Consider the following 15456-nt stretch of genomic DNA (forward strand, 5'->3'; position numbering starts at 1 on the left):
AGCACCATTTTGGGATGCTGGTGTTGCAAGTGGCAGCTTTCCCTGCTAAGCTATAACATCCGCCCCTCTGTGTGTACTTGTGTGTTTTTCAATTAAATGATTATATGTTTATTCTCATATCTACACAGGAAACCAAGTGCTGCCTCCTGGAGCTTCTCTGGGAAATGGACTCACACAGGAGGCAGCAGAAGACCTGGGCCTTCCCGCTGGGATTGCGGTGGCAGCCTCTCTCATTGATGCCCACGCAGGAGGACTAGGTAATCTATGCTAACTAACCACGGCCAGCTCTGAGTTCAAATAGAACACTCTCCAGATCCTCCTTTTCTATTTTTGAAGCGAAAGTCAAGGACTGCTTCTCCAAGATGTAGTAATGAGCAGCCTTTTGACTGTTAGGCATTGATAGAACTATAGGAACTTTTCAAATATAAAGTGATTACTTTCTGCATATATAATAATAGAAACAAATGGATATATTTATTCAAATTTCTGGATGCTTCTTTGATTTACCAAAAATTCAAAAAAGCATGCACTAACTTCCAACTATGATGATGATGGTGTACTTACCTATACTATGTTTTCCCGTGGTGGTCAAAAACCTTATAAGGCTAACGGATAATTTTCCTAATATATTTGGCTTGTAACCTGTATCCTATCACTTGTTTTAGTCTTGATTTCATCTGCTGCATAACTCTTACACCTGGTAATCATATATTCATTTATTCATTTATCAATTACCTACTGAGCACTAACCATGTCTAGACATGAAGCTATAGGACAGTGGATTTAAAACCAAACAAAACCAGTATCTCTTCCCCAAGTTATAATGGGAAAGCACACAATGAAATTATTATAGTCAAGTATGATGATTCTGACCTTTTCTTCTTCCCTGTTACAGTTTTATTTATTTATTTTTGGTTGTTTTTACTCTCAGTATCTATCGTCTCAGCTATCACTATTTTTTTTTCCCCCCCCTAGGCTTTCATTCTAACCATGTTTTGTATTAAACTGTGGTTCACAATTCATGATATAACTTAGTAGTGTGACCATTGAATTTTCAGAACAGAATACAGTGGGTATAGGGTAGAATACATCAAGCTGTCTTCCATGGCAAGGTAAACACTATTTTGTGGGACAGTTTCTGTTTTATGTGTATGCGCATGTGTATACATAGGCCATGTTGAAAATGTATTTCTTTCCATGGAACATGCTCAACAAGATTTGAAAGACATTCTGGTTCATAACTCATCCTATAGCCCAGAATTATGTCTTCCAAATACTTTGGTTATGCTCCCAGAACTCTGTGCCTTTACAGCCCCATGTCTTAGCACAGGTGTTACGTGCCTACAGTGACTGTTCCTTGCCTTAGTCCATTTTATGTTGTTATAACAGAATACCTAAGACTGAGCAGTTTATAAAGAACGGAGATTGATTTCTTGTGGTTCTGGATGCTGGCAATGTCTGGGCTGAGGCACCAGAATCTGGAGAGGGTCCTCTTGCGGCTTCATGTCATGGCAGAACACAGAAGGACAAGACAAACCTGAGCGAGATAGAGAAGGAATGGGTTGAACCCATCCTTTTGTTAGGAATCCAGTCTTGTGATAACTAACACACTCTCCTGGTAACAGCATTAATATCTTAACTAGGGCAGACCCTCACGATCCAGTCACCTCTCCAAGGTCCCACTCTTCAATACTTTGGCAATGAGGTTAAATTTCCAATGTATGACTTCTAGCAATACATTCAAACAATACCAGTCCTCTAGTGCTCCAGCTTGCCAACTTCTTCAAACTTAAAGACCTGTATCAGAGACTTTCTCTCCTGCATAGACTCCCAGGGAATACCCAGATTTATTTGGAAATTCTCTAACTTGTGTTTCTTTCATCACTTTATCTATTTGAAGAAAAATCACAATGTGCTATAATTCCTGATATATCTGCTTGCCTTTTCCGTTAGATGAGGAACCCCTGGAGGTAGGGAAATTATATTTTTCATCTTGTGACCCCTGTGCTGAGCCCTGTATCTCATCTTACAGGTCCCTGACAAGTTTATTAAATTAGAATAAAGTTATAAAAAGGCAAGAATAAGATGCCATGGCCGTAACCTGTAGAATGCAAGTTAACCTGTTAACTTGTGCAGCAGATTATTAAACCATATCTTGTTCTTCTACATGGGCTGTGGACTTGCAAAAACAGGATAGTGCTCATTGATCTGTGAAATGTTTGTCCTGTTTGTCTTAGTGCCTGAGAAGTAGCAAGCAACCCGTACCACATATGGGTCGGTTGAACAGTGTAGTTTTGATTACAGGCAATGGTGTTGCTCTCCAGGGATTTTGCAGGGTGTGTCGTGTGTGCTTCTGATTGGAATATCTTCACTTGGGTTTTAAGTACAAGCTTGGGGATAGCTTGAGTTCTAGACAGTCAGGGTAGAGTGTCCCTGTCTCCTAGCAATCCTGACATTGCACAGTGTGTGTCAAGCCAGAGGAGCTTTCTCCCTCACTTTTGCCCATTATCCCTGGGATGACAGTCTCAGTCTTCCACCCCCAGCCAGGTGACAAGCCTCGTGACTGGGGCCACCTCCTGATGAAAAGAGGGCTGCTTCTTGGGGAACCACGGGCACTGTGACCTCCTTGTCCATTTCCTGCACCGCCCTAAGGGACAGGCAACAACATACCTTCTCACTTCTGCTCAGCACGCACTGTGCCCCACAGTGAGTGACTGGCAAAGGAATCAGTTTTTCCCCTAAAGAGATGCTCAGTGACAGAAGTTGTATCCGTACAGATTTGGCTTAGCTCTTTATTCCCTGTAAAATACAAATGCTCGATAGCTAGTGGGTTCTCCCTGTATTTCCCACAAATGAGTTTTTTAGATGGAAAGTTAGAATTAGGTCCTTGGATTCTTTAATGGCAGAATGTAAGTGCCATCAGTGATTCCAGGGCATAGGAAGGGGACTCTGTGATTGTGAGACAGGAAAACATACTTACATTTTTGACCAATGGTTGTTCTTCTTAAACTCCCTCCTCTTGCTTTCACCTATGGCCAGTTCAGCAGTCCAGCAAGGAGAGGAGTCATGGAAGCAAAGGTTTCCTGTCATTTCCCACCCTGCTTCTGCCCCTTTTCAATGTGGAGGAGAACAGAGGCTTGAACATTCTAAAAAGATCATGCACTGGTCCCACCACCTACTTGTTGAAGATATATAGAGAGTTCGTAGTTCCTATAAACCTGCCAACTCTTGGTCTAAACTGGAGGTGGGGAATGTCCAGTCCACAGGCTGAATAAGGCCTATGAAATCATTTGGTCTGGTCCTATCAAGGCAACCACGGGTGGGAACTTGAAATTCAGTAAATGTACAAGGGTTTTTTTTTTTTTTTTAGATTTATTTATTTATTTGAAAGACAGAGTTACAGAGGAAAGGTGGGGGCAGGATGAGAGAATCTATCTTCCATCTGCTGGTTTATTTCCAAAATGGCCATAATGACCAGGACTGGGTCAGGTCAAAGCCCAGAGCCAGGAACTCCATCTGGGTGCCCTGGGTCTCCTGTGTGTGTGTGTATGGACCCAATCACTTGGGCCATTTAAGTTGAAAATTTGGTATGGCCGGCAAATGATTTTATAAATATCCAAATATCCAAAAATTATATTATCTAAAAATATCAGCGAGAAACAAAACAAAGTCCCACTCTGGAGAGAAAATTCTTGTTCCCCCCTGGCCTGCATGTGTGTAGCTTACTGCAGACATGCATGCCAATGGAGAAGACAGCTAATTCCCTGAGACATACTGTGATGCAGTGATGAGAGCACTCAGTGCAGAATCCAAAGGTCCAGACTGAAATTCCCCTGGTGCATAGTAGCACTTGGTACATAGTAGGCTCACACTAACCAGGCATCTCTTTGGTGTTTACTCCGGAAGCACAATACTTGTGGACATTGTGGACACAGAGAAGCAGCCTTCCCAATGGGAGCTCTGGGGGTAGCACCCAGAAAGCCACTAGGAAGTATCCATCAGACCTTCTTCCCTGAACTCTCTGTAACAGAGTGCAGGATTCCCTGTGTAAGATTCTGCAGAGGTGGAGTTCAGAAGACTAATGAATGGGCCCGGTAATTAGTGTGCTATAAGATTACTGAATTTCAGTAAGAACCCAGCTTTGGAGTCAGAACCAGATGCCATTCAGGCCTCTCCCCTACAGCCCACTGACTGTGTTCACATCAAGTGCTCATCTGGCGCCACCTACCTGGGACCCCAGCTTCTGACCAGCAGGAATCTTCAGCACCCTGCTTTGGGGAGATGGCTCTGGACTCTCATTCCCAAAGAAAGCTTGGAATGTGAGGCTGGAGATCAAAGAAACAAGTATAACTCAGCTTATGCTTTCTCTAACTCTGGAAAAAGAGAAGGATGGACTTTGTGGGAATAAAAATCAAAGATAAAAGAACATTTTGTTCTTAAGGTGCTGGTTAGTAAGTTCCCCAGCAGACGGCCAGAAGATAGGAGTCGCTTTGTTTGCACTTTGTGGGAGGATTCTGGCCGGGGCTCCTGCTGCTGATATTTCTCTAGCTTATAAAAATAGCGCTAACTTTGTTCCAGGTCTGTTCTTGGCTCCAGCACCCCAACTATCCTGAAAGGCAATAACAACCTGATTTCTGACTCAGGCCCTTCTCCTCTCGGTTGCTCTAATCTGCCAGAGAAACTCCTGATAAGCCATCGAATCTGGAATCCAGTGCCCTCTTGGCCTGGGAAAACTTCTCTGCCTCCCCAAACTGAGTTAAACCCCTTTTTCTCTTTGTTCCCACTGTGTCTCATAATAGCAGGTCTTGTAGGTATGATTGTCTCATCTACTAATTTGTACTCATTTAGCACCTTGTCATCCCAGCACAGCCACCTGCACGGTGCTTTACACATGGAAGACCCTTAACAAACACAGACACAAACACAAATGCATACTTAGTGAATAAAATGAGTAATGACTATTATAACTAAGAGATAGAGTAATCTCTCATTGCAGAGGCTGTGGTCCCCCTCCAGCACACCTGACTCACTTCTCCAGGAGGAAGCCTTTGGTTCCAGCACTCCCTGAACTACTCCTAAATGTCTGGAAGTCTTTGTCCTTTGTGTCCCCAATCACTCCAGCAGGTTTTGGCCAAGAGAAAGCTTTGTGCCTAGGTTTAGCATGACTCTTTGATTACCAGCACTGAATTCTTCGCCAGATGTTGAGTTGGCTTAAATTGCTCATTTGGGCCAGATGTTGAATTGGCTGAAATTGCTCATCTGAGTTGTAGAGTCAAACCAAAATGAAGATTTTGAATTTCTTTTCTTTTCTTTTTTTAATGACAGAAGAATTTGTTTAGCTTGTCTTGCAAAAAGGCTTCCTAGTTCATGCCTTCCTAGAGCAAAACATAATTTGCTGCAGTGAGCAATAAAACATGCCCATCTTGTGTCTTACCATTATCAGTGCTCTAGCAGCAAGAGTAGGTGGGCAGTAATTGTAGATAACTTGATTTGGGGGAAGTATTTTTATGAGTTATTTGTACTAAGTAGCATATTTAATCAAGAAAAATAATCAGTAGCAATAATCCCTTGCACTTATAAATTTTAGATTTAGAAAGCACATCTGTGATCACCATAGATTTTACTCCTCATAACAGCTTTGTAGGGAAGATAGCACAAATATGTATAACTCATTTTGCACAGGGAATAACCGAATCTCAGAATGAGTCATAGAGGCAAGAATAGGCAATTATTTATTACTTGCGCTTAGTTCTCAAAGCAAAGTTCATAGTGCTATTGCTTCGTTCCATTTGGTGAACGAGACAGTGGAGGTTCAGACTAGCCAGCTTGCTGATTGTCACACCATCCAGTTGTAGACACATGATTTAAACCCATGCCATCAGATTCATAGTTCACACTTCTTATCACTATGTTATATGGAGCAGCGTGTCTACTCAAATATGACCAAGTCTGTTCTTGAATTTGACCCTAGCAATGTCATCTCAGAAAGCACAAAATCTTGAAAAAAGAGTCTTTCAGCAAATATTTATTGATGACCCATTTAAAGAGTTGATGGAGATAGAAGGTGAATATAAGAGAAAAGAAGACTTCTGGGAATTTGTGGTTTAGTATTGAAAGCAGATGAGTAAATAATCAATTGCAATTATTTATGCCAATGGTGGGAGGCTTTGAAAAAAACATAAAATGGACCTGAAATTGAGACTTGAAGAATTGTAAAAGGATTCCTAGAGAAAATGATATCTGGTAGTATGATTTCAACATTTGCTCCCATGTTATTGTTTCTTCATAAAGTGGAATTTATTTATTCATTATACATTTTAGATTTCAATCAGACTTTATTTCTAATAATAAAATAGTTATATCAGGATCATTATAAGAACAGTATTAGAACCATCACTGTTCTCAGTACTACAGCTAATATGATCATTTCTTACTTTCCTTTCTTGTGCCAAGTACCCTGTCTGATACTTCATTCTTTATCTCTTGTTTATTGCAATAATCATATAAGATAGAGATTATTTCCCATTTTATTCATGACAGAATTGAAGGCAGAAGGAGAAATAGTTTCACAATCACATAACTAGTATCATAGTAACATTTGAACCTGAGACTGATTCCAGAGTTTTATATTCTTTTTCTTTAAACCATTGGTTCTCAGTGGACATTTGGCAGTGGACATCTGGCAATGCCTGGAGACATTGGGGCCAGGGATGTTGGTACAAGCAGATGGTGGTCAGAGGCCATGGATGCTGCTATGCATCCTGCTGCAGTGCTTGGGCCAATCCCTTACAACAAAGAATTGTGCAGTCTCAGGTGTCAATAGCACCAAACCTGAGAAAACCTATTCTGTCCTGCAGCACCTACTGTGTCTCTTCATTGATTCAGTTTATTTCTCTAGATACCAAAGAGTACCTTAAAATAAGGATTGTGCTAATAGAGGATGTTACTTCAAAAAGTTCACAGAAAAGTCAAATGTAAAAATAAGTTTATTTTGGTGCAAAACGCTTTTTGAAATCCATGCATTTTTTTCATAATATATAATTTCCATGAGCTTTTTGAATACCTCATGAACGCACCAAATTAAACTTACCTGTTAATTCCATTATCAGTCAACATAGGTTCTATGAAATGAGCTCCTCAGTAAAAGTAGTTGTGAGACAAGAAAGCAGAAGTGAAGTCTGAGGGGTGGAGAGCCCAGGGTGGTTCCTACCCCATGTGTCTCACTAGGAGGAGTCAAGTCACACTGGGCTGTGGTCTTAAGATGCACCGTGTGTCGGCTTTTTCCCTTGTTCGCACTCTTCACTGTTGGGGTCTTCACCTCCCAACCCCACCTAGACAACCCTACTCATCCATCAGCACTTAGTCTAAATGTTGCTCCTTTGTGGAAACATCTTTTAATGTAATCACATTCAGAAAAAAAAAAAAAAAAAAAACACACCTCACACCCTGCTGTGCATTTAGTCTTCCCAGCTAATCGTATTCACCACTTATGCCCATCAGCTAGGATAGAACTCACTTGGTTGTTCCTCAGCCAAGCAGTGGCTGTGTATGTATAATTCCTAAAATATGGGACAGGGATTTAAAAAATCAAAATTAAGAATTGCTAAATCTGAGTGAGGCAGATTCCCAGACCCGAATCTACTGAGGATTCTGGGGGTGGGGCTTAGAAATCTTATTTTAAGCATGGAAGAGGCCACCTGAGACCCAGAGCAGACAGCTTGGGGGACCGCAGTTGACACTGAGGCAACTGGAGTTAGAAGCAGTAGTGACACACAACTGCCAAGTAAGCAGATCAGCCCAGAGCAGAACTGAGCTGCCAAGGAGCCAGGCCCAGAGTTCAGGGCAGGAGCGAGCTTATCCAAATAGAGAGACAGAGTGAATCCAAAGGGGCAGACGTCTCCAAGAAATGGAGGGGGGATTAGAGCCACAGATAACGTTATGCCGGGGAATCTGGAAGGGGAAAGCTGCGCCAGTCCCTGGGGAGATAGAGCAAGGACAACTCCGGCAGTTCCTAGACTGGAATCAGAAGAATGGAGGAGGATTTGGTGATGTGATTTCTAGTTTTAAGTTGAGGATTGGTTTAATGAGAACCATGGCTGCCTAAGACCTCTAAGCTGTCTGAATTATGGCAGCCTCATGGAGGGGTAGGGAGGAAATGTAGGGGATAACCTTGGTTTCTTGTTTCAGATTCTGAGGCATTCTTGGGGTGCTGTGCTTCTCTGTACCACACAGGACTGGCCTGAGCTGGGGAGCGATCTTTAACCCTGTGGACAGAAAGATGGATGGGATCCAGGGTCTTGGGGCTACAGGCAGCTTCTCTGCTGTCCTTACTCTTCTCTAAATCTTCTGCCACACGATTCAGTACGATCCAGTTGTGAACCTACCATGAAGTCATAAAATTTTTAGTTCGACACATACATTCCTATTTCAGTAACGAGTACTCGCAGGCTTTGCATGTAAACTTTGCCCAAAGATTCTCTATATCAAATTCTTCAATTTGCAGATGAGAAAACTGAAACCCAGAAACACGGCAAGTCACCCCAGGTTACTCCAGCAAATTACTGTCAGAGTTGAATTTACAGTGTGTGTATCCTAATTCATTGGCCAGAGCCCCTGCCCCCATTATGCCACACCATCTCCAATTTAGGGGGAAAAATGATTCCTAGCATTGTTAATCCATTCTCTCTCTTATATCCCATTAACGGGTACAGTCAGTATGACAGGTGGCTATTAAATGCATACATTAGTTTTTGTATGCCCCACATGAATAAGTCTCTTTGTTTTGTTGTCACAACCTACACTATGCTCCAAGGAGTCTCCCTCAAAGCCAGCAATAATAAGAGCACTTGGCGTCCAAGTGCCTTCCTCAAGCTCAGAGCAGTTACCTTTGTTTCACCTCTTACTTGTTGAACACCTAACCCATGCCAAGCATTGTGCTAGAGACTTTAAGAGTTACTGTTGTCAGCTCACAGCCACACCATGAGCTACCAATATTTTCTGCATTTAATATACAAGGAAGTCAAGGTTTAATAGCTTCATCAAGGTGACAGATTAATAAAAGATAAACTTTCATTTTGGATTCACTTTTCTCTGACGCCAAGGCTTACTGGTATTCCCCACTTACTCGGGTTAGCACATTTATGTGTGTCTAGGTATGTCGTACTGCTGCTTACAGTAGCCTATATTTACACCAATGCATCTCTAGTCCTAAAACATAAGGTAGAGGTTCTAGTTTATATTCTTCAGGGTAGGTATATTTCTAGACCCATTTTATGGATGAGAAAGTTGAGACTCAAAATGGAGAAGTGATTTTTAAAGAGTATTTTTGAGACTATACGGTAGTCTGGGTTCTATTCATCTTGGAGTACAAGGTCAGGAGTGTTAAACCAGACTGGCATTAGAACACAAAGCTTTTTTATTATTATTATTACTTATTTGACAGAGTTAGACAGTGAGAGAAAAAGAGAGAGACAGAGAGAAATGTCTTCCTTCTGTTGGTTCACCCCCGAAATGGCTGCTACGGCTGGAGCTACGCTGATCCGAAGCCAGGAGCCAGGTGCTTCCTCCTGATCTCCCATGCAGGTGCAGGGGCCCAAGCACTTGTACCATCCTCCACTGCCTTCCTGGGCCACAGCAGAAAGCTGGACTGGAAGAGGAGCAACCGGAACCAGAGCCCAGCGCCCATATGGGATGCCGGCATCACAGGTGGAGGATTAACCTAGTGTGCCACAGCACCGGCCCCCACAAAGCTATTTTAAGCTAGTAGAAAAAGAGCGTGAAACGTATTAATGTCAATATTAACTGTATTCGTTAATTTTGTTAAGGTTTATGCTGCTCTCATTTATGTAGTGACAACCAGCACCTCCAAAACAAAGAAGGTGTTTTTTTTTTTTTCCTTCCTTTAAGTATTGAAGTGACATTCCAGGAAATAAAAAATTTAACCTAAGGTTAAAAGACCAGCAAGGGTAGATCCGAGGCTCGAACCCTGACCTGCGTGGCCTGCCCTGCATTAGTGCAGTCTTTGCACCAAACAACAAACAAGTACTGCTCAGTAATGAGAGCAGAGCGTCTTATCCTGAGGTGAAGTCCTATGCCCAGAGCCCCTGGTTCCAAGTAAATCCCTGGCCCTTTCATCAGCTCCAGAACCTTATCTGCTACTCAGAGGGAATTTTGGACCAGAACAGTCTATCTGGTCTCTCACGTATTATTAGCACTTGGCTAAGACAAGCTGTTATTTTCTTTTGTTGAGCTTGGGAACAAAAACAAAACATACACAGAATGACCTAGCCCCAGGTTCTGACACTGCCAACCACCTGTTAGGAGGACTTCCTGCTCAAAGTTCAAAAGGTGGAAAACTGCTGGAAAAGTGTTTTGTTGGGGGCCCAGAGTCTAAGATTGCACTTGCGTCACTGGCTGTGAGAGTAGGATTGAGACCACTGTTTTTCATGGCACAGAAACTCAACACGTGCTGTTCACATCCTTATACTGTCTCTGAACACTCATGTTTACTTTGGGCCTTGCACTTTAGCAGCTGATGGTGGGAAAATATCCATCTCTAGTTGTCAAGCCACAGCTGAGCCTGACACCTGACCTGGTAGCTGCTTCCTTACTGTCTTTCCATAGGCCTGGTTCATTTCCTTGTTTTTAAATTTTCTCTCAACTATGCATTCATACAAGTCACTGTAAAGAATAAAAAGGAGAGGCAGTGTTTTAATTTCTTCATATTGGGTATCTTGAGGGTGGCCTCAGTGCTCTCTGCAGTCAGAATAAATGGCTGCAGAAACTAAGAAGGAAAATTTCAAAATTTCTTTTTTTTCCACTTTATTTTAATAAATATAAATTTCCAAAGTACATCTTATGGATTACAATGGCTTTCCCCCCCATAACTTCCCTCCCACCCGCAACCCTTCCATCTCCCGCTCCCTCTCCCATTCCATTCACATCAAGATTCATTTTCAATTCTCTTTATATACAGAAGATCAATTTAGCATACATTAAGTAAAGATTTCAACAGTTTGCACCCACACAGAAACATAAAGTGTAAAATACTGTTTGAGTACTAGTTATAGCATTAATTCACATTGAACAACACAATAAGGACAGAGATCTCACATGAGGAGTAAGTGCACATTGACTCCTGTTGTTGACTTAACAAATTGACACTCGTTTATGGCGTCAGTAATCTCCCTAGGCCCTTGTCATGAGTTGCCAAGGCTATGGAAGCCTTTTGAGTTCGCCAACTCCAATCTTATTTAGACAAGGTCATAGTCAAAGTGGAATTTCTCTCCTCCCTTCAGAGAAAGATACCTCCTTCTTTGATGGCCCATTCTTTCCACTGGGATCTCACTTGCAGAGATATTTCATTTAGGTTTTTTTGTTTGTTTGTTTGTTTGTTTGTTTTTCCAGGGTGTCTTGGCTTTCAATGCCTGAAATACTCTCATGGGCTCTTCAGCCAGATCCGAATGCCTTAAGGGCTGATTCTGAGGCCAGAGTGCTATTTAGGACATCTGCCCTTCTATGAGTCTGCTGTGTATCCTGCTTCCCATGTTGGATCGTTCTCTCCCTTTTTGATTCTATCAGTTAGTATTAGCACACACTAGTCTTGCTTATGTGATCCCTTTGACTCTTAGACCTGTCAGTATGATCAATTGTGAACTGAAAATTGATCACTTGGACTAGTGAGATGGCATTGGTACATGCCACCTTGATGGGATTGAATTGGAATCCCCAGGCACGTTTCTAACTCTACCATTTGGGGCAAGTAAGCTTGAGCTTGTCCCAAATTGTACATCTTCTCCCTCTCTTATTCCCACTCTTATATTTAACAGAGATTACTTTTAAGTTAAATTTGCACACCTAAGAATAATTGTGTGTTAATTACAGAGTTCAACCAATAGTATTAAGTAGAACAAAAAAATACTAAAAGGGATAAAGTATTAAGTTGTTCATCAACAAAATTTCTTGTAGAATAGAAGAAGCCTACTGGTCTCCTGATGCATCCTTTGGAAGCAATGCCCCCCCACTCTATCTTTCCATGACTTTTCTTTGCCCTGTACTGTGTACTGTCAAGGGACAATTTGATTCTCTGAAGGCAGTAAAAGCTGAAAGATCTTAAAAGAATGCAATCAGAACACATAACTGATTCAAATCCTAGTTCTGTTGGCTGGCCAGGTAACCCTTGGGAAGCCACCCAACACTCTATGCCTTGCTTTCCCCATTTGTGAAATGGGAATGAAAATAATACCTATTTCCTAGAGTTGTGTGAAGAGTAATGAGCTAATATCTGTGAGGCACTTAACACAATGCTGTGTCTAGCTATTTGTGTGAGCTCAACAGATTTACATGGTGAATAATAGCAATGGGCAAGAAAAATTCAGATTCCTTATTTTAGCAAATATTTGATATCTTCTGAGTGTCAGGAATTTTTATTGATGTGTTAGATACAATGATAAAGCCAATTTATGTGTGTATATAGATATGTGTGCATTGTATGTGTGCATGAATGTGGATATGCATGTCTAGATATGTGCACACATGAGTGACAGTATGCACATGTGATTATGAATTAATGAATGCATACAGTGATTATACATAGATGTATAGAACATATGTATTTATTTATGTGTATGTCTATTTGTTCATACATGTCCATACGAATGCATGTATGTTCCAGAGGTATGCATGTACCTTATGTTTATGTGTACACTTATGTATGTGTGTTTGATGTGTGTATGAATTTTTTGATCTGCCTGCTTATGTGTACATATATGTTCTCTGTATGTCAGTATTTTCAGGCATATGCATATGTGTGCATATATCTGTTTACATGTGTATGTACATTTATGTGAGAGGTATGCCTGTATATGTCTGCAACAGATGCTGCTATATTACATGAAGAGCAGGTTCGTATAAAGTGATGGAAAGTTCAGGAGGTGCTACTGCTACAGAGAGGTCCAGAGGAAAGTTCAGTACAGGATGGGAACTTTAAGAGAATGGACCTTATAAAGTAAGGAATGTTTCTAAGAAACAAGGCAGAGATTAATTCAATCACCAAGTGTATGTTGGCCCATGCTTGCCTCAGAGTCAGTCTGGGCAACAATGAGGCTGGGTTGCAGAGGACCTGGTCCCTTCTCTCATGGAGCTGAGCAGCTGGTGGAGAAGGGAGACCTATATGCAGAAACCCCTATAAAGCATACATTGCTCTTCTGAGAGGCAAGTAAAGTGCCATAGGAGCACAGAGAATGGATCAGCTGACTGCCAGGATGAGTTAGGAAAGCTCACCTGGGAAGTGAAAACTAGGATAAGCATTTCAGGAATCAGGAAGAGAATGTGTCAACCCTAGACACATGCAAAGACCGACTAATTCAAGGAGCATTCCCATGTGCCAACCTCACAGTCAAGTGTAAGATAGGTGCCGTGAGATCTAGCTGTACCCCACAGCCAAATTGATGGGGTCCAAATCCTAGCATTGCCACTTATTATCAAGTTGCTTAATTGTCCTGTGCTTCAGAGTTCTTTCCTAGAAGTGGGAATGTGAACGGTGTCGCCTCATGCATTTGTCATACTGATGTCTTCTCCTGACACATTGTGAACACTCAACAAGTACCAGCCATTCTACGTCAGAAGGGTGAATGTAAAAGGCCTTGAATTCTAATCCAAGGAAGTTGAATGTGAAGGTTAACTTGAATCAGTCCTATCTGTTCAATTCTCTTCCTCAGCACTGGTTTAATGTGAAAAACATACAGAATGTTCTACATGGAACATGTGCCTTTGGGACTGCAGCTATGATTTTTATTTCCAACGGATGAGACTTACAGGTATAATCAGAGCAGTAAAAAAGATGCCATCTAGTTTTAGGCCTAGACCAAAATCTCACTTATGTAGACTTAAGCATTAATACTTGTTTTTCCTTGCCCTGAGGATGATTCAGGAAATAACCCAAGCCCTGCCTGTGCTTAACGCTGTGCCTTTGCCCTCACATCCATCCAGCCTCCGGCATCCTGGCCAGGTGGAGACTGCGATTCCCCATCTCTGACTCTGTATCCCACGATCATTGTTTCTCGTCCACCATGAGTGCAGGCAGCAACACCAAGTTTCACTCTCCTGATCACTCCTGTCTCTGCCGTCTCTCTTGTTGGAGGACTTTTATCTCTGCTCTTTTCTCTTCACCTCTTTGTCTCTTCTCTGTTCTTCAAATCCAAATCCAAAGTGTCCAGTTTGCTCATGACCGCTGTAGTCTGAGCTGGTAAATACACCTCCAGAGCTCGCTAGGATTGCTGTGCCCACACTTCCACACGTTCTCATGATTTTGTTGGTGGCAAAGGGAAACTGTTCTCAAGACTGCCCTCTGTTCCCATTTTAGTTAGAAATTGTTATTTACTGGAGACAGAATGAAGAATCCATATAGGAACAAAATAAATTATTCAGATGACTTCATTTACCTGTAATAAATAGAATTCATAATGCAGATACCCCCTAAAAATATTTTTATTTCAACGTACATTGACTTTTGGGTTTGTTTTGTCAGTCTGATTTCTATTCTTACTTATTTATTGTAGCAATTTTCATACTTGAGTATAGCCACCCAAGTTACTGATTAAAATACAGATCACTGGGCTCACTACCACCAGCACCATAGATTCTGATCAGTGGGTGTAACTGGGCCTGAAATTTCAGAATTGTGTCAGCCCCCTCATGACCCTAATGGACTTCTCAGTAGGACTTTTAAAGAGAATGAGAGGGGTGGCCTAAATAGGGACAAGTTGCATATTGAGCCCTCTGCATATAATACAGGAAAAGCAAAATTGAATCCAGCCTAGTGGAAAGACTGTATTTCTAAATCTCAGATTCAAAAGCAGAAGATGAGGAGAATGCCACCCAAGAGCTATTTACCTATACAGCACTTAATGTGCATGAAGAACTTCCTGGCTATGTATCTTCTCACCATCTCTATTTAAAGAGAAAGAGACTTACTTGGACATACACAGCTATTGTAGTGGAAAGACAAGGACAGGATGTTGGTGGCTCTGACCCCCGTGGTCTCCCTCTTACAATTTGTATCCTTTTGCCCAAGCCAATATTAACCAAGTTGTCTAAAGGTGTCATATATATATATATATATTCATATGTGTATATATATTTATGTATATATATATTTGTATATATATATTTGTATATATATATTTGTGTGTGTGGAAAGTCTTTAAATGAAATGTTCAGTTCTAGGGAAAGCTAAGGCTTCCCTGTTTTGTTTAAAGAGAATGTGCTAGGCTGTTGATCTATACTGTTAATAGGTTCCTGGGCTGAATTTAGCCTGGAGAGTTAAAAGTACACCAGCCTTGTGACTCACCACTGTGAAACCCTATGGGGGGAATCTCTCACCAGTATCAATAATGTGAGTGAAACTTTACACACCTTCTATATCCAGGCCTCTCACTGCTGAAAGTTGTAAAGAAA

General features: G+C 41.5%; 1 protein-coding gene across 5 annotated transcripts in view; it reads left to right on the top strand.

The window, feature by feature from the left end:
- FGGY (FGGY carbohydrate kinase domain containing) overlaps positions 1 to 15456 on the top strand; it is a 511589-nt gene that overhangs the window by 264943 nt on the left and 231190 nt on the right. For all 5 annotated transcript variants that reach the window (XM_062193368.1, XM_062193367.1, XM_062193366.1 and 2 more), the window contains exon 7: positions 129 to 257. In XM_062193368.1, coding sequence (XP_062049352.1) covers positions 129 to 257 — 129 coding nt within the window. The remainder of the gene's footprint in view (positions 1 to 128; positions 258 to 15456) is intronic.

Source organism: Lepus europaeus, chromosome 5 (genome assembly GCF_033115175.1).
Source record: "Lepus europaeus isolate LE1 chromosome 5, mLepTim1.pri, whole genome shotgun sequence".
NCBI lineage: Eukaryota > Metazoa > Chordata > Mammalia > Lagomorpha > Leporidae > Lepus > Lepus europaeus.